The 23,263-nt window shown below is 45.3% G+C and overlaps 1 protein-coding gene across 1 annotated transcript in view; it reads right to left on the bottom strand.

Annotated features, from left to right (window-relative positions):
- The window catches only part of SHQ1 (SHQ1, H/ACA ribonucleoprotein assembly factor), a 197,045-nt gene that overhangs the window by 49,334 nt on the left and 124,448 nt on the right, over positions 1-23,263 (bottom strand). Inside the window, exons 9-10 of the mRNA XM_082266435.1 lie at positions 11,681-11,804; positions 5,500-5,620 (exon numbers count right to left, since the gene is read on the bottom strand). Of these exons, the coding sequence (XP_082122561.1) occupies positions 5,500-5,620; positions 11,681-11,804 (245 nt within the window). The remainder of the gene's footprint in view (positions 1-5,499; positions 5,621-11,680; positions 11,805-23,263) is intronic.

Genomic DNA, 23,263 nt, shown 5'->3' with positions numbered 1-23,263 from the left:
TATATAAGCTGCTAGCAGGCATCAATAGTCCTTGGCAAGCTTCAGCACAATGTGATGAAGCCGCCATAGACGGTTTGAATCTCAGTAGGTTCAACATGTATTGGCAGGCTGTATGTACCAAAGTTGATTGATCATTCAACTTGTGTACAACCAGCCTGCTGGATTTTACATGCAATTATCGCTAGCAGCGGTTATAGCCACTAGCAAAAATCATGGTGTTCTTTTTCTGGGGGAGGACGACACCCCCCCCCCCCCCCGGCAAGGTGACCCCCCCCCCCCCCCGGCAAGATGACACCCCCCCGCCAAACCGGGAGAACACAATATCTCCGCATAACTCTGGATTCCCCTCCTATTCGGTCTATGGCTGGCAGATTGTTTAAAGTGACTGTCAGCAATACTATTAGATCTGTGTACTTTCACACTGAAGCCAATGTGTAAAAATCCTTGACATAAACTTGTACCTAAAGTAGAACTATAGGCAAAACTTTTTTTTTAAATTTTGGATAGATTAAGGGAGGATTATAACTCCTACCAGATTTTTTTTTCGCCATTTGTGTCCCATTGCTGAGATTTCTCTTCACTTCCTGTCCCATAGCCAAACAGGAAGTGAGAAGAAATCCCTGCAAGTTAAGGGAATTTCTTGGGGACCCCCAAGTCATTATAACTAGTGTTCCTATTGGAGGATTTCCCCTGTAATACGTTTCTGGGGACAACCCAAAATTTGTGATTTTCTTTTATCCCTTTGAATTCCTCTTGCCGCTGCAGGAAGTAAGAGGGCGCCTTGTCCAACCATGTAGGTAGGTTTAGAAAGCATGTAGTTATATGGCAGAAAATACTACATGTACTTTGTCCCATGTGGGACAGATCACAAAAAAAAAAAAAAAATGAAGTGAGAATTCTGAAAGTAAAAAAATTACAGCTCTACTGGCAGGTAAGAAAATTGAGTTGTAGGGGAAGATTCAAGAAAAAAGTCAGAACTATTTTTTTTTTATCCCCCCCCCTTACCTTACTGGATAATTCAGGTAACCAGCATCTGTCTAAAGCTAAAATAAAGCCTTATAAATCAACCTTAGATTAAAACTATTCTGCAACCTCCAAGTACTTCCAGACCAACCCCCAGAAGACGTCACGTATGACGAAACATGTAGGGCGTGGGCTACGGCGGTGACGACATCACACTCCTCGGCTCTGGTTGGAGGTTGGCTGATACTTCTCCCGGAAGCCGGGTTAAGGAAAATGAAGCCTTCAGGAACGCCGCAGCACTATCTCCTGTTCAAATGCCTGGATTTTACCAACTTCATTGTGAGTGTAATACCTTTTTTGTTCTTTTAAATAAATGTTTACTATTCTAATTTAAATCGGAGCTTCTCCACTTTTTCATCTCATGATGAGGATTTATGTTACTGGATGGAGGCTCCATTGATCATCTGGTCTAGTCATTCAATACTGATTTGATCTGGTTGGCATTTTGGAGGATATGAGAACTAGTGATCGACCAATATTGTTTTTTTAATGCCGATACCGATATTTTGGTCATCGGATATCGGTATCGGACAATATTTTTGGACATGTAAAAAAAAATGTTTTTTTCTTTTACAAAAGTACTCCTTGTGGAGGGATCTGGGGGTCTAAAAGACCCCAAACCCCTCCTCGGCACTGAACAGCATTCAAAACGCCAAGTTTGGCTGTTTTGAATGTTGTCAGTTTTTTAAATTTGGCGCAGAGTACCCGGAAGTGATGTCATGACATCACTTCCAGGTTTTTACATGGAGACCCGATCAGAGCCGAATGCGGCTTTGATCGGGTCTTCTCTTCAGGGGCTGTGGAGGTAGGATGCCCGGGTCTCCCGGTGGGATGGGAGACCCGGGCAAGCCGCAGAAGGCGGCTGGAGGGGGCGTCCCCTCCCGCTCCTTGTAATGACAGCCGAGCGGCTTCTCAGCCGCATCTGTTGTCATTACAAGTCATCCAACCATTGGCTATGGATGCCGGTACCGGGGTGGTGCCTCTAGCTGCGGGCATCACTCCGGTACAAGCACTTTCCCGAAATATCGGCAATATCGGTAACCTCAGGGGGCGATTCCGATATATCGGGGAAAGTGCATATCGGCCCCCGATATATCGTTGTTGCCCGATAATCGGTCGATCCCTTATGAGAACATCCCTATTTAGATAGATGTGACACCTGTTGTGACCACCTATAATCTAGTGGTCCACTTGCTCTGGTAAGGAGATTATTGTATCACAGAGGGTATGAAGTGTCTTTCCTGACTTTCCAGTAACCACCCTTCCTCCCTATCCGGTTTGTGGTTCCTCTGGGATTGGTGGTGTCATCTAACCTTAACCTCTCCTGGTTTTGATCATCTGTTATGGACTTTGCATGAATTTATGGTATTATCTCTGTTTACCAATTTTTTACAATCATGTTGTATTTATTTATACTCCTAGTAGCGCTGCACTAATTTGTATATTATCCTCCAAGTACTCCCTTGAAACTGTTCTGGAATGGAAATTGTATCCCATTGTTGAACTCCTATGGGTAGAACTACTCTTTAAACTCCCCCAACTCTCATTTCTGCTCTGTGATGTGACTGGCTGAACTTCAGCAACGCTCCCGCAGAGTTCCCGGTTCCCTCTGCCCCGTGTTATCTGCCAGGCAGAGCCCGCTATCGATGTCCTGGAGAGAAACCTTGAAGTTATATTTCGGTTACTGGCAGCTTGTTCAGCTGGAAACATTTTATTTTTCATCTCTCCTGCGTCGCCCTCACACAATGAGCCCGGCTCGCTCTTGTCACAGTAACAGCCAAGAAAGTTTGAGCAATCTGCCATGCGTCTCTCCAGGGGACGTCAGCTATGTGCCATGAACTCCCCGGTCTATCCGGCACTTCACGCGGTGTGCTGTGCAGATGGCTTGTGCCAAGATGCCAGACAGTCAGTATTAGAGCGTTAACCCATGCCAACCCTTCTCAGAGGGATAGGATGGGGGAAGACAAGGTTATAATAAAGCCCTATCTGGATTGTGATATCATAGATTTGGGCTCTCCCTCTCTGAAAGTCTGTAAAGATTAGGTCATCCGCCTACTGTGGCTAGATTTTGGAAAATGCTATACATGTAGAGATTTACACATATCTGACAGTGGGCAATAAACTAAAAACTGGCTAGAATGTAAGGCCAGCCATACACATACATACAGCTAGCCATTCACACTCACACATACACTATATTGTCAAAAGTATTGGGACACCTGGATTTACACGTACATAAACTTTAATGGCATCCCAGTCTTAGTCCGTAGGGTTCAATATTGAGTTGGCCCACCCTTTGCAGATATCAGTGCCGGGACAAGGTCATCCAGCGCCCTGGGCAAAGATACCAAACTGCGCCCCCCCTTCCCTTAGGGTTAAGGTTAAGGCGCCCCCATACCTGCAATAAATCATTGCGCCCAGGGCAGCCGCCCCCTCCTGCCCACCCCTTGTCCTGGCGCTGGCAGCTATAACAGCTTCAACTCTTCTGGGAAGGCTGTCCACAAGGTTTAGGAGTGTGTCTATGGGAATGTTTGACCATTCTTCCAGAAGCACATTTGTAAGGTCAGGCACTGATGTTGAACGAGAAGGCCTGGCTCGCAGTCTCCACTCTAATTCATCCCAAAGGTGCTCTATCAGGTTTAGGACAGGACTCTGTGCGAGCCAGTCAAGTTCCTCCACGCAAAACATGCTCATACATGTCATTATGGACCTTGTTTTGTGCACTGGTCCAAATCATTTGGTGGAGGGGGGATTATGATGTGGGGTTTTTTTTCAGGGGTTGGGCTTGGCCCCTTAGTTCCAGTGAAGGGAACTCTTAAAGCACCAAAATACCAAGACATTTTGGGCAATTTCAAACTCCTAACTTAGTAGGAGCAGTTTGGGGTTGGCCCCCCTCCTGTTCCAACATGACTGCGCACCAATGTACAAAGCAAGGTCCATAAAGATGAGCCAGTTTGGGGTGGAGGAACATTACTGGCCTGCACAGAGTCCTGACCTCAACCGGATAGAACACCTTTGGGATGGCTTAGGGCAAAGACTGTGAGCCAGGCCTTCTCGTCCACATCAGTGCCTGACCCCACAAATGTGCTTTTGTCAGAATGGTCAAACATTCCCATAGACACACTCCTAAACCTTGTGGACAGCCTTTCCAGAAGAGTTGAACCTGTTGTAGCTGCAAAGGGTGGGCCAACTCAATATTGAACTCAATGGACTAAGACTGGGATGCCATACAATTTCATGTGCGTGTAAAAGCAGACGTCCAATACTTTATCCTAATGCCAGACAGTGACAGCTGCAGATAGTAGATTTTAATTCAGTTTGTTCATCCTATTAATTTATATATCAATTTTACTCACGTTTTGCACAATAGCACTTTGATAATCCTATACAAAATATTATAGCTGTTTGAATATTTTTGATTTATATGCATAATGGGTTCACTTATTTGCACCAATCACTGTTCACCACTTATCACTTTTTTGATGTGTCTTTTAAAATGTAATTTTTAGCGACATTATCTAATTTTTGGAGCCATTATTGCTTTATATTTATATGTATTTTTTGCACTGTTTACATCTTTCTCCCATCACAGAATATTAGCTCCTGCTCCAGTTCCGATAGGTTTACATCCTACCAGTGGTGGCTGGTGCTCCATAGGCCGGGGGGGGGGGGGCCCAGCAGATGGACACCACACAATACCTCCCCCCCCCCCCCCCAACCACACCAGCTCCAGCCCGCACACCATACACCCCCCCCCCCCCGGTCGCCAGCTCACTCACCCTGTCTTCTCCGTGCGTCTCCTCCCCCTTGGCCAATAGCATGGCTTCTCCTTTTGGCCAATCAGGAAACGGGTAAACCCGCTTCCTGATTGGCCAGGAGGAGAATCCGTGTGACAATAGTGAATATGGCCAGGAGGAGAATCCGTGTGACAATAGTGAATATGGCCAGGAGGAGAATCCGTGTGACAATAGTGAATATTCATTCGCTATTGTCACACAACTGGGTGAGCTCAGTGCTCTGCACCCTGAGCCCACCCTTTTTGAAGCCTATTAGAGCCTCTGGCTCTAATCATGTGCTTCAAAAAAAAAAAAAAACCCCATTGGAATCCATGCGTCCAGCGCCCTGCATGTAGATTAGGGGGGCCTGACACATTGATAGGGGGCGGCGCCCCTGCACCCCCAATTGGCGGGCCGCCACTGCATCCTACTTGCCCCTAGGTAGCGCCACCTATTCCTCTTTCTGTTCTTACAATGATCACATGATTCTTTCACCAAGCTGATTGGTTCCGGAGACTGGCTGTCCGTCAGATGGTGGACTAGGATTGAACAGTAAATAAAATCTATGATTATGGACATACGCACACACACACCTTTCCTGAGGATAGTCAATGAATGTGAACCTCTCCCTTGCATCAAACACCATGGCTAAAGCTATTACACTAAATGGTATGAAGATCATTCTGCTAACACAACTTACTTGACTTTTTGGATCCAGATACAGTAGTCTGTAATGTACAGGTCATTGAGAATGTACGCGGGGTCGTTTTCTTGAAAGATTGAATGGATATCCAACAAGCACTTGAGGACCGCAGCCTTGCCTAGAAGTTTGGAAATCACAGGATAAATTAAATAAGTCACCCAACCAACTGTAAGACGTTTTAAGAGTTTTAATTGATCTTGTGTGTCAAATCGATCCTGCTCAACACAGCATAGCCAAAAACACCATGGACAAATCCGCGTTATCCCCATTAATGGGAATATTTACAGACACACACAAGAAAGGAGCAAGACTGCTGATCTTTACCATCACATCACAAAAAGCACAGAACTCGGGGCTGCCTTAAACCAACACTGTGCTAAAATAAAATTGCATTGTCCACTGCAGAGAAAATAGAGGACCCGCTGCAAAGACTGGCAGCATGGGCAGTGAGCACCAAGGCCTGGTTCACACCTATGCATTTTTTTTATGTATTTTCATTTTTGCAGAAACACATTACAGTCCATTTACCATGGTTCCCTATGGGTCACGTTCATAGCTGTGCATTTTATGGAAAGGGCCAGGGACTTTTTTCTGGTTTTTGGTTCCATAGACTTCAATGGATCGTGTATTGAAAAACGCAAAATGCACCTGGAATATGCAAACTGCAACTTGCATAGGTGTGAATCAGGCCTAACACTGTTCTATGCAGGGGAAATGTTTCGTTCGCATTTTTATTTCAGCGATCGAACAGCTTTAACCAGTTCTGGACTGGAAGGATTCGCCCCCTTGACCAAGCAATTTTTTGGCGATTCGACACTGTTACTGGACAATTGCGCGGTCATGCGACACTGTACCGAAATAAAAATTAATGTCTTTTTTTCACAAATAGAGCTTTCTTTTAGTGGTATTTGATCACCTGTGCGATTTTTATTTTTTGCACTATAAACAAAAAAAAAGAGCGACAATTCTGGAAAAAAAAAAAAGTCACTTTCTGCTATATAACATTCCCAAAAGAAAATTAAAAAAAAAAATCAATTTTTTTCATTCATTTAGGCCAATTTGTTTTCTGCTACATATTTTTTGGTAAAAAAAAATCCCAATAAGCATATTTTGATTGGTTTGCGCAAAAGTTATCGCGTCTACAAACTAGGGGAAAGGTTTATGTCATTTTTATATTTTATTTATCTTTTTTACTAATAATGGTGGCGATCTGCCATTTTTAGCAGGACTGAGACATTGCGGTGGACAAATCGGACCCCTAACTGACATTTTTGGCAGGACCACTGACATTACTACAGTAATCAGTGCCAAAATTATGCACTGTTACTGTAATAATGAAACTGGCAGGGAAGAGGTTAACCTAGGGGTGATCAAAGGGTTAAATGTGAGCCTAGGGGAGTGTTTTCTAACTGTATAGGGGAGGGACTTGTGAAATGATCATAGAGACCTGGGATCCTATATAGGAAGATCACAGGCGCTCTGATCATTTCAGAGAGAACAACGGTCTGTTGTGTTTACAACAGCTGACCGGTGTTCCCTCTCAGCGGGGAGCGATCGTGGATGCCCAGCGGCAATCGGTGCCGCTGGTCCTGTGGATCGGCATCCCCGCTGCCTAGTGGGGGTGGGAGCGCGCCACCGGCAGCGCGCACTCGCCCCCAAGAGCGCTCCAGCGGATTGCCGTACAGGTTTAGCGATTCGTGCAGCCGAGCCAGCCTGCTGCAGTATATATGCGGTGGGCGGTCGGCAAGTGGTTAACAAACATATTCCTTTGGGAGCATCTTACCAAAAATGAAATTTTTTTGCAGGGGAGGCCAAAAATCTGACTTGTATCTTGCAGACTTCTGGAAAAAAGGGGGCGGTCTGTACACCATCTGTGTACAGAATGTCTCTAGGTAGCCATAATGCATTGTATTTTACAGAAAATGACAGAGCTGCAGATTGAAAAGGATCTGCACTTTCCCTGATATATCGGAATCGGCCCCTGAGGTTACCGATATTACAGAAAGTGCTGTACCATGCATAGCCGACGGTCAGCTGTCTTGTAATGACAAACGATGCGGCTGAGAAGCCGCTCGGCTGTCATTAAAAGGAGCGAGAGGGGACGTCTCCACCCTCCCACCGCCTTCCACAGCTCGCCCGGGTCTCCCGTCCCACCGGCAGACCCGAGAATCCTACCTGCATGGCCGCTGAAGAGAAGACCCGATCAAAGCCGCATTCGGCTCTGATCGGGTCTCCATGTAAAAAATGATGTCATGTCATGACATCACTTTCGGGTACTCAGCGGTAAATTTTAAAAAAATGTGAGCATTCAAAACAGCCAAACTTGGAATTTTGAATGCTTTTAAGTGCAGAGGAGGGTCTTGGGGACTTTTAGACCCCCAGATCCCTCCACAAGAGTACCTGTGTAAAAAAAAAAATGTTTTAAATGTCCGAAAATATCGGCCGATACCGATATCCGATGACCAAAATATCGGTATTGGCAATAAAAAGACGATATCGGTCGATCACTAATCGCAATATATACTTTCACACAGTTTAGGCCCATTATGGCTTTCGAACCTGCTGCTTTACTTGTCATTTTTACTGTTCTATAAATTTGATTCACATTAATTATTTTTAAAATATACTAGTTTGGTATATGATGATATACATATTATAATGTTTTGCTCGCTTTGCACGAATAAAATTTCACAGTGAATATTTGATCAATATAGGGTGCGCAGGTATATAGTATTTCTTTATTATTAAAAGTGGAGTTTCCCTTTAAATGGCTCCAGCGCTCCTCATGGCTGTGAATTCCTGGCTCGGTTACTCGCAGGAGATAAAAATAACAGATATTATCTAAACTCAAATGTCTTTTTGGCGTTCCTCCGCGTTCTAATATTTTCGCACCCCTTCTCTTGGCAGACAACACTCTGGGCTAAAATGCTCTCCAGATTGTAATAAATAAAAGACACATTTTTCAGTCTAACGTGAAGCCCACAGGCTCCCCGCAGCGGCACCAACAGATCGACGCTCACAAATTCACAGGGCTTGTTGTGGTTGATGGCGCTTCCCCACCCAGGAACTTACTCCAAGCCGGAGCCATCTGCACAACAGGCCGAGAGGCGAGACGCTATTGGATGGGAAAACATTAACATGGAAACCACACCGTCGATGGCTGGCAGACGCTGGCGGACGGTCTACTTACTAGCGGATTATTCCAAGCAGAGATGTTTTCCGTTCCAAGTACGTCTACTGGAAAGACTTTCTGAAATACATTCTGTTTTATTACTGGACTAAAACACCCCCCAACTACTGTTGATGAAATGCGTCAGACGGTTTGAGTGCTTTTACCCGCCGCTGCAATTTTTCCTTAAATGTCGTTGCACAGAGAATATCCTGGCAGAGCCAATCAGGATTCTATGAGTGAGGGGGGACAGCGGGAGCATATTAACCACTTGCTGACCGCCAGCAGTACATATACTGTGGCAGGTCGACTCCGTCCCAAGAAATGACGTACCTTTGCTCGTTGGGGCGCGCAGTGTAGATAAAAGTAGACAGCCGCATTTCGAAAGTGAAAGTAAATAACGTGTGTTTATTGAAAATTCTAAAAATCCATAAAGTACAAAAACTCAGAGACACGGTACAGGCATAGTTGACGCGTTTCACGAAATTAGATTCGCTTAGTCATAACACGCGCCCATTCGCCACAGGGGAAGCCAATTCACGGGTTCGGGACCTGCGACTGCCTCCGGGCACCCGCGATCGCTCCCCGTGGAGACAGACAGGCGGTCAGCCATTGTGAACACTCCTCCTATTTAGGAACACAGGTCCCTGTGTTGATTCCATAAGCTCACCCCCCACACAGTTAGAAAGCATCCCCTAGAGCAGTGATGCCAAACCTTGGCACCCCAGATGTTTTGGAACTATATTTCCCATGATGCTCATGCACTCTGCAGTGTAGTTAGGCATCATGGGAAATGTAGTTCCAAACCATCTGGGGTGCCAAGGTTCACCATCACTGCCTTAGAGACACAATTAACCCTTTGATCGCCCCTGAGTTAACCCCTTCCCTGCCAGTGTCATTAGTACAGTAACAATGCATATTTTTAGCACTGATTACTGTAGTAATGTCACTGGTCCCCCCAAAAGTGTCAAAAATGTCAGTTAGGGGTCCAATCTGTCCGCCGCAATGTCACAGTCCCGCAAAAAATCCCAGATCACCGACATTACTAGTAAAACGAATAAAAAAAGACATAAATCTTTCCCCTAGTTTGTAGACGCAATAACTTTTGCGCAAACCAATCAAAATACGCTGATTGCGATTTTTTTTTTTTTACCAAAAATATGTAGCAGAATACAAATTGGCCTAAGAGGATGAAAAAATTTGATTTTTAAACATTTTTTTGGAATGTTATATAGCAGAAAGTGAAAAATATTGTTTTTTTTTTTTTTTTTCCAGAATTGTTGCTTTATTTTTTGTTTATAGCGAGAAAAAAAAAAAAAAAAAAAAAAAAATCGCACAGGTGATCAAATACCACCAAAAGAAAGATCTATTTGTGGGGAAAAAAAGGACATACATTTTTTACATACAGTGTCGCACAGCCACGCAATTGTCCAGTGGAATATGCAATTGATTATCAATGTAGATGTCTCATGCCAGGATTGCAGGTTACCAGCTCTTCTCTCCTTACGCTGTGACATCGTGTGAGTTAAGTGCTGCCGATATCCGGCAGGTCTGTTTACACTGATCAGCTGTGATCGGCTCTTCTCCACAATCTGTGATCAGCTGTCTCCAAAGGACACAGCGATCACAGAGCGTGTGGGATGCCCCAGGGCACGCGTGAGGGGAGTGGTTTCCTGGAAGGACATCCATGGATGCCCAACCAGAACAGAGCCGCACTGTAGCCGTTTTTTGGCAATAGCGTGGTAAGGAAGTAGTTAAATAATCAGCTTTTATTTATTAATGCAAAACTTGTATCCCAAAAGGAAAAACACTGTTTGCTGTAACTGCTTATAAAGTGTAAGCTGGAGTTTGGCTTCAATTTGTTAGTGTATGTAAATCTGCTAGTCCATCCAACACTCCCCTTCCCCCAGACTGACAATGCTGCTGTGCCACCTGTGCTCATTCTTCCAGAGTTGTTCCCTTACTAATACAGGAGGTGTGTTACTGGCAAGATCAGCAGGTAAAAACAGAGGGAAAAAAGGAAATGAAGGCAGCCACCACATCTAATGATTGGTAAGCTGCAATATACCGTATATACTTGAGTATAAGCCAACTTTTTCAGCACCTTTTTTTATGATGAAAAAGCCCCCCATAGCCTATACTCGAGTCACGGTCTCACTTACCTGTTCTCCGGTGCAGTGCGCACGCGTCGCCCCTGCTCGGGAAAGCCCATACATGTTCGGCGATTCCCGGGCAGATGGCGCATGCGCGGTGACGTGTTGGCGCCGGGCGGCGCCATTTTTAAATGTAAGGCGCCTCACCGAAAGGTAAGTGAGACTCCTCCGCAGCATCTCCTTAGGAGATGCAGTGCTGCGGGCATGGTACTGGAGATTCTCCTGCACCATGCCCCAGTACCATGCCCGCAGCCCTGCCTCTCCTGTACCATGTTTGTGCCATGCCTGTACCATCTCATGTGCCATGCCTGTACCATCTCGTGTGCCATGCCTGTACCATCTCGTGTGCCATGCCTGTACCATCTCGTGAACCATGCCTGTACCATCTCCTGTACCATGCCCGTAGCACTGCATCTCCTGTACTATGCCCGCAGCCCTGCATCTCCTGTACCATCTCCTGTACCATGCCTATGCCATGCCTGTACCATCTCCTGTGCCATGCCTGTACCATCTCCCATACCATGCCTGAACCATCTCCTGTACCATCTCCTGTACCATGCCTACAGCCCTGCATCTCCTGTACCATGTCAGCAGCCCCTGCACCATGCCTGCAGCCCCTGTTTTGGGTCTCGTGGTGGTCCAGTTGGGTCCAGTAGCTGCTGCATTTCACACCCTAGGCTTATACTCGAGTAAATACGTTTTCCCAGTTTTTGTTGTAAAATTAGGTGCCTCGGTTTATATTCGGGTCAGCTTATACTCGAGTATATACGGTAATACATTTTTGGTTTTGGGTTAATTACTGCTTTAAATGTTCAATTGGTCAAGCAAACTAGTAAAAATTAAAAAGAAATCATACCCAATCTGATCAACGAAATGAGATCCTGGATAGCCTTGGTCACCAGGCAGAAGTTCCTGTAGAGCGGATAGCATAACACACGTCTCCCAAAAGACACCAAGACTTCCTTGACCGACTTGTAGTTCTGTATGATAGAAAGTAAAATGCTAAAGTGTTACTCTACCTTCAAATACATTTCAAAGAATACATTTCAATTAAAGTGAAAGTTCATTCTCGTGAAGGTTGAGCAAAATCCATCTATGCAACTCCCTAGTCAATGAATAGTAAATACCAGAGCACCCTTGTAAATGGTGAAGGTTCTCCCAGAACCAATGCAGGTGTTGGAGGGTCTGTCCTGAAACACCACTGGCCCCTCTTCCCTCTCCATCCTGCTGTCTGCAGGACAGGCTGAATATCACAATAATGCGCCCCCTATTGGCCGTTTCAGACTGTTCAAACTGCACGTGTTCACAGTGCGCATTCTTCCTCTAGCTGAGCTTTAGCGGCCTAAAACAGCCACTAGGGGGCACAATAATGTGTATTCCTACTTTTGCAGCCACGTTGAAATAACGCCTACCTTATATTGGCTACATGTTTTAATTCATATAGCATAACTTAAAAAAAAAAAAAAGAAATAACTGCTTAGCTTTTTCATACTCTTTTCCAAAAACTTCAGCACTGAAAAACTTTACTTAGCTCTCCTTTACATGCAATGGTAATGAGCAGGCTGGAGATTTAAAGCGATCCCTCACTCAAAATGTTATCCTATAGCCTCCTTTTAACCCTACCCCCTTTCCTGTTACACGGTTCAAATGTCTTTTTTTATTTTGGGTGGCATTTTACTTTATCAGCAGAAACCTGCTTGCATTTCCTCATATCCCACCTAGGCCAGAATGATGTTGCATCAAGTTTTTACCATAATTAAAGGATAGGGTCATCTTTTGGAGCCTCTTACACATTACACCAGGGGTGTCAAACTCCATTTCATCGCAGTCCGCATTAGTAGTATAGTTTCCCTAAAAGGGCCAGTTGTATCTGGGGTGTGATATTTAAGAAGTGCTGGGTTCAAGAGTACGTTACGTAGAGAGTGCAGAACTCAGGGTTATGCTATGTACAGAGTGCAGGGTTCAGGAGTACGCTATGCAGAGTGCAGGGTTCAGGAGTACACTATGCAGAGTGCAGGGTTCAGGAGTACGCTATGCAGAGTGCAGGGCTCAGGAGTACGCTATGCAGAGTGCAGGGTTCAGGAGTACGCTATGCAGAGTGCAGGGTTCAGGAGTACGCTATGCAGAGTGCAAGGTTCAGGAGTACGCAATGCAGAGTGCAAGGTTCAGGAGTACGCAATGCAGAGTGCAAGGTTCAGGAGTACGCAATGCAGAGTGCAAGGTTCAGGAGTACGCAATGCAGAGTGCAGGGTTCAGGAGTACCCTATGCAGAGTGCAGGGTTCAGGAGTACGCTATGCAGAGTGCAGGGTTCAGGAGTACGCTATGCAGAGTGCAGGGTTCAGGAGTACGCTATGCAGAGTGCAGGGTTCAGGAGTACGCTATGCAGAGTGCAGGGTTCAGGAGTACCCTATGCAGAGTGCAGGGTTCAGGAGTACGCTATGCAGAGTGCAGGGTTCAGGAGTACGCTATGCAGAGTGCAGGGTTCAGGAGTACGCTAGGCAGAGTGCAGGGTTCAGGAGTACGCTATGCAGAGTGCAGGGTTCAGGAGTACCCTATGCAGAGTGCAGGGTTCAGGAGTACGCTATGCAGAGTGCAGGGTTCAGGAGTACGCTATGCAGAGTGCAGGGTTCAGGAGTACGCTATGCAGAGTGGAGGGTTCAGGAGTACCCTATGCAGAGTGCAGGGTTCAGGAGTACGCTATGCAGAGTGCAGGGTTCAGGAGTACGCTATGCAGAGTGCAGGGTTCAGGAGTACGCTATGCAGAGTGCAGGGTTCAGGAGTACGCTATGCAGAGTGCAGGGTTCAGGAGTAGGCTAGGCAGAGTGCAGGGTTCAGGAGTACACTATGCAGAATGCAGGGTTCAGGAGTAGGCTAGGCAGAGTGCAGGGTTCAGGAGTACGGTAGGCAGAGTGCAGGGCTCAGGAGTACGCTAGGCAGAGTGCAGGGCTCAGGAGTACGCTAGGCAGAGTGCAGGGTTCAGGAGTAGGCTATGCAGAGTGCAGGGTTCAGGAGTAGGCTATGCAGAGTGCAGGGTTCAGGAGTACGATATGCAGAGTGCAGGGTTCAGGAGTACGCTATGCAGAGTGCAGGGTTGACATTGGTGCATAATCCAACATAGTCAGTACAAACCATACAGGTAAAGGAAAACAGAACTCTAAGAAACAATAAGTATGAGGAACTCTGTCATTTACTAGTAGTGCCGGTTGCGCCCCTGGGACATCCCGACACCCCTTAGGCCCCATTCATACTTGTGCGACTTGTCCTGTGATTTGGGACTGCAAAGTCTCATGACAAGTCGTACTCCATGATTTCCAATGAGTACCGTTCACATCTGTATGACTTCAAGGCACAACTTCTTCAAAGTAGTCCCTGCACTGGGCCGATTTTAATGCGTTTTGAGGTCCATAGACATAGGCGTTGCTTCAAGTCACAGCAAAATGGTGCCACTTTTAGGTTGCACAAGTGTGGAAGGGGCCTTATTGGGTGCAGTGTCCGGATGGGGGCAAGACCACACATTAGCGTAATCAAGAAGACTGTATAGAACATGAACAAATGCAGAATGAAATTCTTTGTCAAAATGCAGCATTAAACAGTGGTTTAGAAATGAAGGACCATTGGTCCCTACTAACCACTTGCCCACCGCCTACCGCAGATATACTGCGACAGGCTGGCTCGACTGCGTGAACCGACGTATGGGTACGTCGGTTCACAGGAACGCACCTGGGGGTGCGCGCCTGCCCCCATTAGGAAGCAGAGAAGCCGATCCACTGGATTGGCGGCCGCGATTGCCACTGGGCACCCGCGATCACTCCCCACTGAGAGAGAACGACGATCTGCTGTTGTAAACACAGCTGACTGCTCTTCTCTCTGGAATAATCACAGAGCGCCTGTGATCCTTCTATTTAGGATCACAGGTCTCTGTGTTGATTCCACAAGTCCCTCCCCCATACAGTTAGAAAACACCCCCTAGGCCAGTGATGGTGAACCTAGGCACCCCAGATGTTTTGGAACTACATTTCCCATGATGCTCAACTACACTGCAGAGTGCATGAGCATCATGGGAAATGTAGTTCCAAAACATCTGGGGGTGCCAAGGATCGCCTTCACTGCCCTAGGCTCACATTTAACCCTTTGATCACCCCTGGGTTAACCCCTTCCCTGCTAGTGTCATTAATACAATAACAGTGCATATTTTTAGCACTGATTACTGTAGTAATGTCACTGGTACCCCCAAAAGTGTCAAAAATGTCAGTTAGGGGTCCAATCTGTCCACTGCAATTTCGCAGTCCTGCTAAAAATCGCAGATTGCCGCCATTGCTAGTAAAAAAAAAAAAATAATAAAAATTAAAAAATGACATAAATCCTTCCCCTAGTTTGTAGATGTGATAACTTTTGTGCAAAAGACGCTTATTGTGATTTTTTTTTTTTTTTTTTTTAACCAAAAATATGTAGCAGAATACAAAATGGCCTAAAATGATGAAAAAAATAATTAATTTGCTATTGTCACACAACTGGGTGGGCTCAAAGTGCAGTGCTCTGCGCCCCAAGCCCACCCTTTTTTGAAGCCTATTAGAGCCTCTGACTGTAATCACGTGCTTCAAAAAAAAAAAAAACCCCCGTTGGAATCCATGCGTCCGGCGCCCTGCATGTAGATTAGGGGGCCGGACGCGTGGATGGGGCGGGGGGGGCGGAGTCCCTGCGCCCCCAATAGACGGTCCGCCACAGCTTTTCACAGTGTGCATTAGAAGCTGCAATAACTGGGCCCACCACAGTTCACGGCTTGAAGGTATGTAGCATCATCTAGCTCCTTCCTCCCCAGCCAGTCTGTCGTCGGCCCACCCCTTTCATTCATTGGATTTCCGTTGTTTCAAATCACAGGCGCTCAGAATTACACGGTGACATTACCACAGCTTTCTGTTTTCAGGAAGCCATGTACAGCATCCTGCAAGCTCCTCCCACCAGTCAAAGTCTTACTGCATTACCTAGAGAAGAACAGAGACCCAGTGATGAAGTACTGGGTATGTAATAAAAAGAAAAATGAATGAGGGGGGAAAGGAACCAGGAAAGGAAGAAGATAAACAAACCTCAGCTTTAAAGAGAACATGTCTGGACATAAATATGAATGCTGCGGTTGCAAAATGTATTTTTAAAGGTGTAGGCTGGTGAGTCACTGACGCAGAACAAACATGCATGGTCCTCCATGTTTGTTTAGTGACTCACTAGCAGGTGGAGCCAGGATTAGCACTATAATCCCTTAAAGTGGTTGTAAACCTCAGACATGAAAAATGAACAAAGCATACTCCCTCTATAGTGTGTACTTATCTTAATCCAGAGCACTAAGTGTCATTTCTGTCTGCTGCCTTGTTCCTCTTCCATCTGCATAAAATCACTTCTCACACCAAAAGAAAAAACGGTGACAGGGGAGGGAGCTCCACCACACAGCCTGTGATTGACAGCCACAGCTTTGTTCCTGGGTGCTGTGCAAAGGGGGGCGTGCCCCTTCCCCCCACCCCCCCCAATCAGTTCTTAGAGTTCTCTTCAGTGAGCTCTGTAGAGTGTAAATTCAGCTCTGCACCCCCTTTTTTTCAAACAGCTCAGCCAAGCTTTATCAATTCTGAATTGTATTGGATGTGGAGAAGAGAAGACTGCAGATAAACAGGTACAACTTATTTAGGAGGATTTGTATCATCTCTGTGTATCACCTGAGGACAGTCACTTCACTGGGTATATTTAAGGGTTTACAACCACTTTAACCTTAGAAAAAATGGCTCCCACGTTGCTCTCCTCAAAAGGTTCACTTTAAGAGGCCTTCTTCTACCCCCAAATAAAAGCACAGCTGGGACTTTAATGCCATATGACACAAGGACGTTGATAACCTGCGCTGGTAACACGGAGCTTCAAGATAAACGACATCAACAAAACCACGGTGTGTAATAACCCGTGCATAGGCAATCTGGTAACATAAAATCATTAAGACGCTCGCGGATCTATTTATTTTCCTCTTCGCGAAACACATCCCAGCAAAGCAACATGTGGTATTTATAGAAGACGTGCACGGAGCTGCCCTTTAAAAAATGATTAATGAGCCGGTTTCCCAGAAATTCGGTGCTGACATGGGGGTGGGGGTGTGATGTATGGTCACCACCGATTGCAGAGAAAGCTGGTGATACGTGAGACCTTAAAGGAGGCGATTAGACATTTTCAGGGACGTATCCCGCCTGTGAACAAGGCTGCATTTACCGCAGATTAAAAATTAAATCCACATCAGCAGTGCGGAGGCTCGGAGCTTGTTACATGAATATTTCAATTGTGTTATACTAAACACAATGGGGCTCGGGAGGAGATGTCCACGTAACTCTTCATTAGCTCAAAACACTGTGCCAGGCATAGAAAGTGGAATAAGCGCTGCCTTCTATTTTAGGGGAGTTATTCTTTTCTTAATATTAGTTATAGGTGGACCATGGGTCACCCGTTTGGATACTGCGATGGTAAGCTCTCTCTTCCATAATCCATGGCTCTGCTCCTGTCCACCTGGGCCTTCCCATCCATATTTGTGTGTTCTGGCTAAACCCGATATGTTCTCCATAAAATAAATTTAAAAAATACAATATGGATAGTGGAAGCACCTCATAATGGGCACAGCAGGTGTGCAGACCCAGGAACGCAGTGGGGGGTATGATGGAAATCCCTAAATGGGTATGGATGGTGTGCAGACCCAGGCACTCAGCATTGGGATGATGGCAATTCTTTATTCGGCATAGCAGGTATGCGGACCCAGGATCTCAGTGCAGGGATAGCGGAAGCCCCTCATAATAGGCACAAACAGGTGTGCAGACCCGGGAACACAGCACGGGGATGCTGGTAATCCCTAAATGGGTATGGATGAGGTGCAGACCCAGGCACTCAGCACTAGGATGATGGCAATTCCTTATATTAGCCATAGCAGGTAAGCAGATCCAAGATCTCAGAGCAGGGACGGGAGGGAGCCCCTCAATGCGCACAGCAGGTATGCAGACCCAGGATTTAAGAGCAGGGATAGTGGAAGACCCTTTATAATGGGCACAGCAGGTAAGCAGATCCGAGATCTCAGAGCATTGATGAGGACATGCTGGTCAGGTCACTGTGCATTGATGGGGACATGCTGGTCAGGTCACTGTGCATTGATGGGGACATGCTGGTCAGGTCACTGTGCATTGATGGGGACATGCTGGTCAGGTCACTGTGCATTGATGGGGACATGCTGGTCAGATCACTGTGCATTGATGGGGACATGCTGGTCAGGTCACTGTGCATTGATGGGGGACATGCTGGTCACTGTGCATTGATGGGGGACATGCTGGTCACTGTGCATTGATGGGGGACATGCTGGTCACTGTGCATTGATGGAGGACATGCTGGTCACTGTGCATTGATGGAGGACATGCTGGTCACTGTGCATTGATGGAGGACATGCTGGTCACTGTGCATTGATGGAGGACATGCTGGTCACTGTGCATTGATGGGGGACATGCTGGTCACTGTGCATTGATGGAGGACATGCTGGTCACTGTGCATTGATGGGGAACATGCTGGACACTGTGCATTGATGGGGGACATGCTGGACACTGTGCATTGAATGGGGACACGCTGGTCAATCTTGAACCAACCTAATGATTGTTTGTTAAGTCACGCAATTTACCGCGTTTTTTGCCACAAAGCAATACCTATTACATTTTTCTTTTTGCGCCCCCCCCAAAAATTTTGATCACCAGCCGCCACTGCAGAAGACACAGGGCCATACGCATTTGTCACCCACACGTGGGCACAGTGCCTCGAATAAATAGATGTCCCTTTGCTGGGTGTGTCCAGACACTCATCAGAGAAAACCTCTCCCCCTGCTCTGCTACACAAAGTGACGCAGGAGAAAGGAGGCAGCTTCTACCGGCTCAGTCTCCTTCTGGTTAGCATCTACTGTATACCAACTCTTTTCAGAGGCAGTCATGACCAATGTTTATGAACCACCTTGTAAAGCTGCCAGCAAGAGAGTCCAAATACCAAATACATATGTTATAAAAACTAAAAAAGTGCAGCACTATACATATGCATAATAGACGTAAAATTAAAAAATAAACATTTACAATTCATATGCAACACTGCCCCCTTGAGGACGGCTGGATCTCACATTTACGGGTCCCCCTGGGTTACCAATGGCAACGTTGACATTCACAGTCTATCACTTTACTTCTTAGCTCAGTCAATAATCCGTCCAGGGATATGTAGTTGTTTTGTATTTTATTTGATAAATTAGGGATGGGAGAAGGGAATAGTGGGATACTCCAAAGTAACTATGCACAGTTGGTTGAGGACTCCTATCTTCAGATACAGCCAGGCTCTTGATTCACCCTGCCACTAAAGGTGAATTAGAATTAAGTCTCTTTCCTTAGATGACTTGGTGAACTATTGATTGTCTTCAGGACGCTCTTCTCAGCATACTCTCTCTCTACTGCCGACACCCGTCCTCTGACGATCCTACACGTGGGGTGGCCCCCCCCCCCCAGGTCAGGCCCCTTGACACAAGTCCCTGTACTCACGATACTGTTTTTCCCGGGTCTCCAGTGTTAACCCCTTCAGTCTGCTCTCCTGAACCTCTGGGTTCAGCTCCTCTCATCTATTCCTTCGGCCTTCAGGATGACCTCCTGCGACCACGTGCCACTGCTACAGAGGAGGAGGCAGCCGCCCCCTCCCTCCGGGACTCTGCTCTCCAGCCAAAGACCTTGCAGTATATGTGCTCTTGGCTTTTATACAGTATCTCAGAATGCACAGAGGCGACCTGCCAATCATCAGGACTGTACCAAAGCCTATACATCCATTTGTCAGGTTTCCTCCCACTGTCCAACATGCCTCCCTATTGGACCAGTGTGAAAGATTCTGCAGACATAATGAATTAAAACTGAGCACCGTGAGCAGACCTCACTGACAGATCCTGCTGCAATACAGACCTGCTCCTCCGATAGGCAGACAGAGCCAAAAACCACACTCTCTCACTAGCACCTACCTAGGAGGGTGCTACACATATCACAGATAGAAGCACAATTGGTGACATGTGTGCAACAATTCCTGACCAATTATTAAGTGCATATACACATAGTGTACATAAATGTATTCCATGTTAATCGCCCAAACACCTAAAAATTTGTTGGGAGAGCAAGACCTAGTCTTGTCGGCTCTGAGGAAGCGGCAAGTCCCCGAAAGCATAAGCCTGCTGTACTGCTGGAATTGTATCCGCTATGTGATATGATGTATCGTGGATCTCAAGCTGCTGTCTATTTCTGAAAAGCTGTGACGCAAGTGTCAATTTGGGAGTGTAAGGCCCCTTTCACATTTGTGCGACCTAAAAGTCGCACGGTTTTGCCGCGATTTTGACTGGATTTGAAGCAATGCCTAGGTCTATGGACCTCAAATTGCACCAAAGTGCAGGGACTACTTTGAAGTCGTTGCGACATGAAGTCGCACAGATTTGAACGGTACTCATTGGAAATCGTGGGATACGACTTGTCATGCAACTTTGCAGTCCCAAATCGCAGGACAAGTCGCACAAGTGTGAAAGGAGCCTAACTCTTACAGTTTTTACCGATTAATGACTTATATTGAGGATAAGGCACCAGACCCCCTCTGTTTTGTGATTTCAGAATATACAGACTTCCCTAGTCTTTTGATGGCAGCAAGGCGAGTCATATACAGGCAAGCCAGGAGGAGAATTTAGACAACAACCACATTTTTGGGCCCACTGTTAAGCACAGGAGATTTGTGTTTGCTATATACTGTCAGCGTGTTTTAGGTAGGATTAAAAAAAAAAAAAAAAGCAAAATGCGCACTATCGTTTATGGGCTTACATATACAACAGATAACATACACATATGGGAAATCACCACAATCGTCCGGAGCAGGAGAATTTATGTTGAGTTGTTCTTTGGTGGTAGGTTATGGTAGTAATAAGAAACATACAAAAAAAAATGATTTTTTTTTTTTTTTACTATAAGATACTATTTTGGGCCAGTTTTCCTTTGATGATAAGAAAAAAAATCAGGAGATATCCATAAAAATTGATCAATCACAGCAGGTCACGTGATAGTTGTAAACAATGGATGGCTTTCTTTCTTGTCATCCATTGTGCACAATTGTGTTGCTAGCTGTGATTAATCAGTGTGGTTACATGGTACAGACAGGGCCAATCACAGCCCATCTTTACCATGTGATTAGCCCTGGCCTGTAAAATGCTTACTTATAGCAATGAAATGTACTGCTATAAGCAATCATTATGTGTAAAAAAAAAAAAAAAAAAATCCTGATCACCTCCCCAGAGTAGTACAATGTTACTAAGGTGACATATTATATTGCTCTGGTCACAGTGAGTTGAAAAAAAAAAAAGGAAAACATTATTTTTTTTTTACTGTTATCAGTCAGTGTCCCTGATCACCGCCACACCAGTTATATGATGATGCTGTAGTGCACTGGTGACAGTACGTAAAAAAAAAAAAAAAAAAATTGACTTTTTTTTTTTTTAATATGTTCATTTTCCAAACAATTATGACAAAAAAATTACAATTTTAAAAAAGGAGTATTTATACTGTCCTGGCATTTTCAGGCCTAAAGAAAAGAGGCCCCGTCAGTACACAAGGATTGATAATGATACATTTTCACACACACACATTATATATATATATATATATATATATACATATATACATACACACATACATACATACATACATACATACACATATACATATATATATACATACATACACACATATATACACATATATACACACACACACACACACCATGGTTTGTGGACTGTATAACTTTCACACAGACTAAATAAGATATACTGATTTAGGGTATTTTCACCAAAGAAATAGAGTAGAATACATTTTGGCCTAATTTATTTGCAACGTTTTATAACAGAAACGAAAAAATAAAAATGTATTTATTTTTATTCAAAATTTCAGTATTTATCAAAAAAAAAAAAAAATCAGTGGTTATTAAATACCTAGTATTTAAAATGAGTAAAATGATAAAAAATCTAGTTTGGGCACAGTGTTGCATGACCGCACGATTGTCATTCAAAGTGTGACAGAGCTGAAAGCTGAAAATTGGGCTGGAAAGGAAGGGGTAGGAAAGAGCAGGAAGGGGTAAAAGTGCCCGGTATTGAAGTGGTTAGGCATAGAAAAACTTGTCCATAGATGAGAGGAGGGAGATCAGGTTCATCGGCTAAGGACAATAGCAAAAAAAACTGAGGTAAGATGGAGCGGGGTAGTGTTACATAGTTGTTCAGGTTGAAAAATTACACATCTAGGTCAACCAATAAAAGGGGGGGGGAGCAAACAAACCTATATACACAACCCTATACCCACAGTTGATCCAGAGGAAGGCAAAAAAAAAAAAAACCACCAGCAAAGCATGATCCAATTTGCTACAGCAGGGGGAAAATTCCTTTCCGATTCTCTGAGAGGCAATCGGATATTCTCCGGATCAACTTTACCTAAAAATATTAGTACCCAGTTATATTATGTGTGTCCAGGAAAGAGTCCAATCCTTTTTTAAAGCAATCTACTGAGCTGGCCAGAACCAGCTCTTGGGGGAGTCTATTCCACATTTTTACAGCTCTTACTGTGAAGAAACCTTTCCGTATTTGGAGATGAAATCTGTTTTCCTCTAGACCAACAGTCTCCAAACTTTCGAAACAAAGAGCCAGTTTACTGCCCTTCAGACTTTAGGGGGGGGGGGCTGGACTGAGGCAAGTGGGAGTAGAAAATGCCATAGGCTTGCTGGTCAGTTGAAGGTGGTGGTGGTGTAAGTGGGAGGAATAGCGCCCCATTAATGGTGTCAGTGGGAGGAATAGTGCCGCATCATTGGTGTCACTGGGAGGAATAGTGCCCCATTATTGGTGTCAGTGGGAGAGATAGTTCCCCATAATTGGTGTCAGTGGGAGGAATAGTGCCCCATAATTATTGTCAGTGGGAGGAATAAGTATCCCATCATTGGTGTCAATGGGAGGAATAGTGCCTTATTGTTGGTGTCACCAGAAGAAATAGTGCCCCATCGTTGATGTCAGTGGCAGGAATAGTGCCCCATTGTTGGTGTCAGTGGGAGGAATAGTGCCCCATTGTTGGTGTCAGTGGGAGGAATAGTTCCTCATTGGTATCAGTGGGAGGCATAGTTCCCCATAATTGGTGTTAGTGGGAGAAAATGTACTCCCATCACTGGTGTTTAGTGGAAGGAATCATGCCCCATCATCAGTGTCAGTAGGAGGAATAGTGCCCCAAGGGCCGGATAAAGGCAAACAAAGGGCCACATCCCGCCCACAGTTTGGAGGCCCCTGCTCTACACGTAAAGAATGCCCCCTTGTCCCCTGTGATGACTTTAAAGTGAATAACGCAACACCAAGTTCACTAT

This window comes from Pelophylax lessonae (genome assembly GCF_965119305.1).
Source record: "Pelophylax lessonae genome assembly, chromosome: 8".
Taxonomy (NCBI): Eukaryota; Metazoa; Chordata; class Amphibia; order Anura; family Ranidae; genus Pelophylax; species Pelophylax lessonae.
The sequence above is the reverse complement of the archived record's forward strand: the minus strand, read 5'-3'. Positions and strand labels throughout refer to the sequence as shown.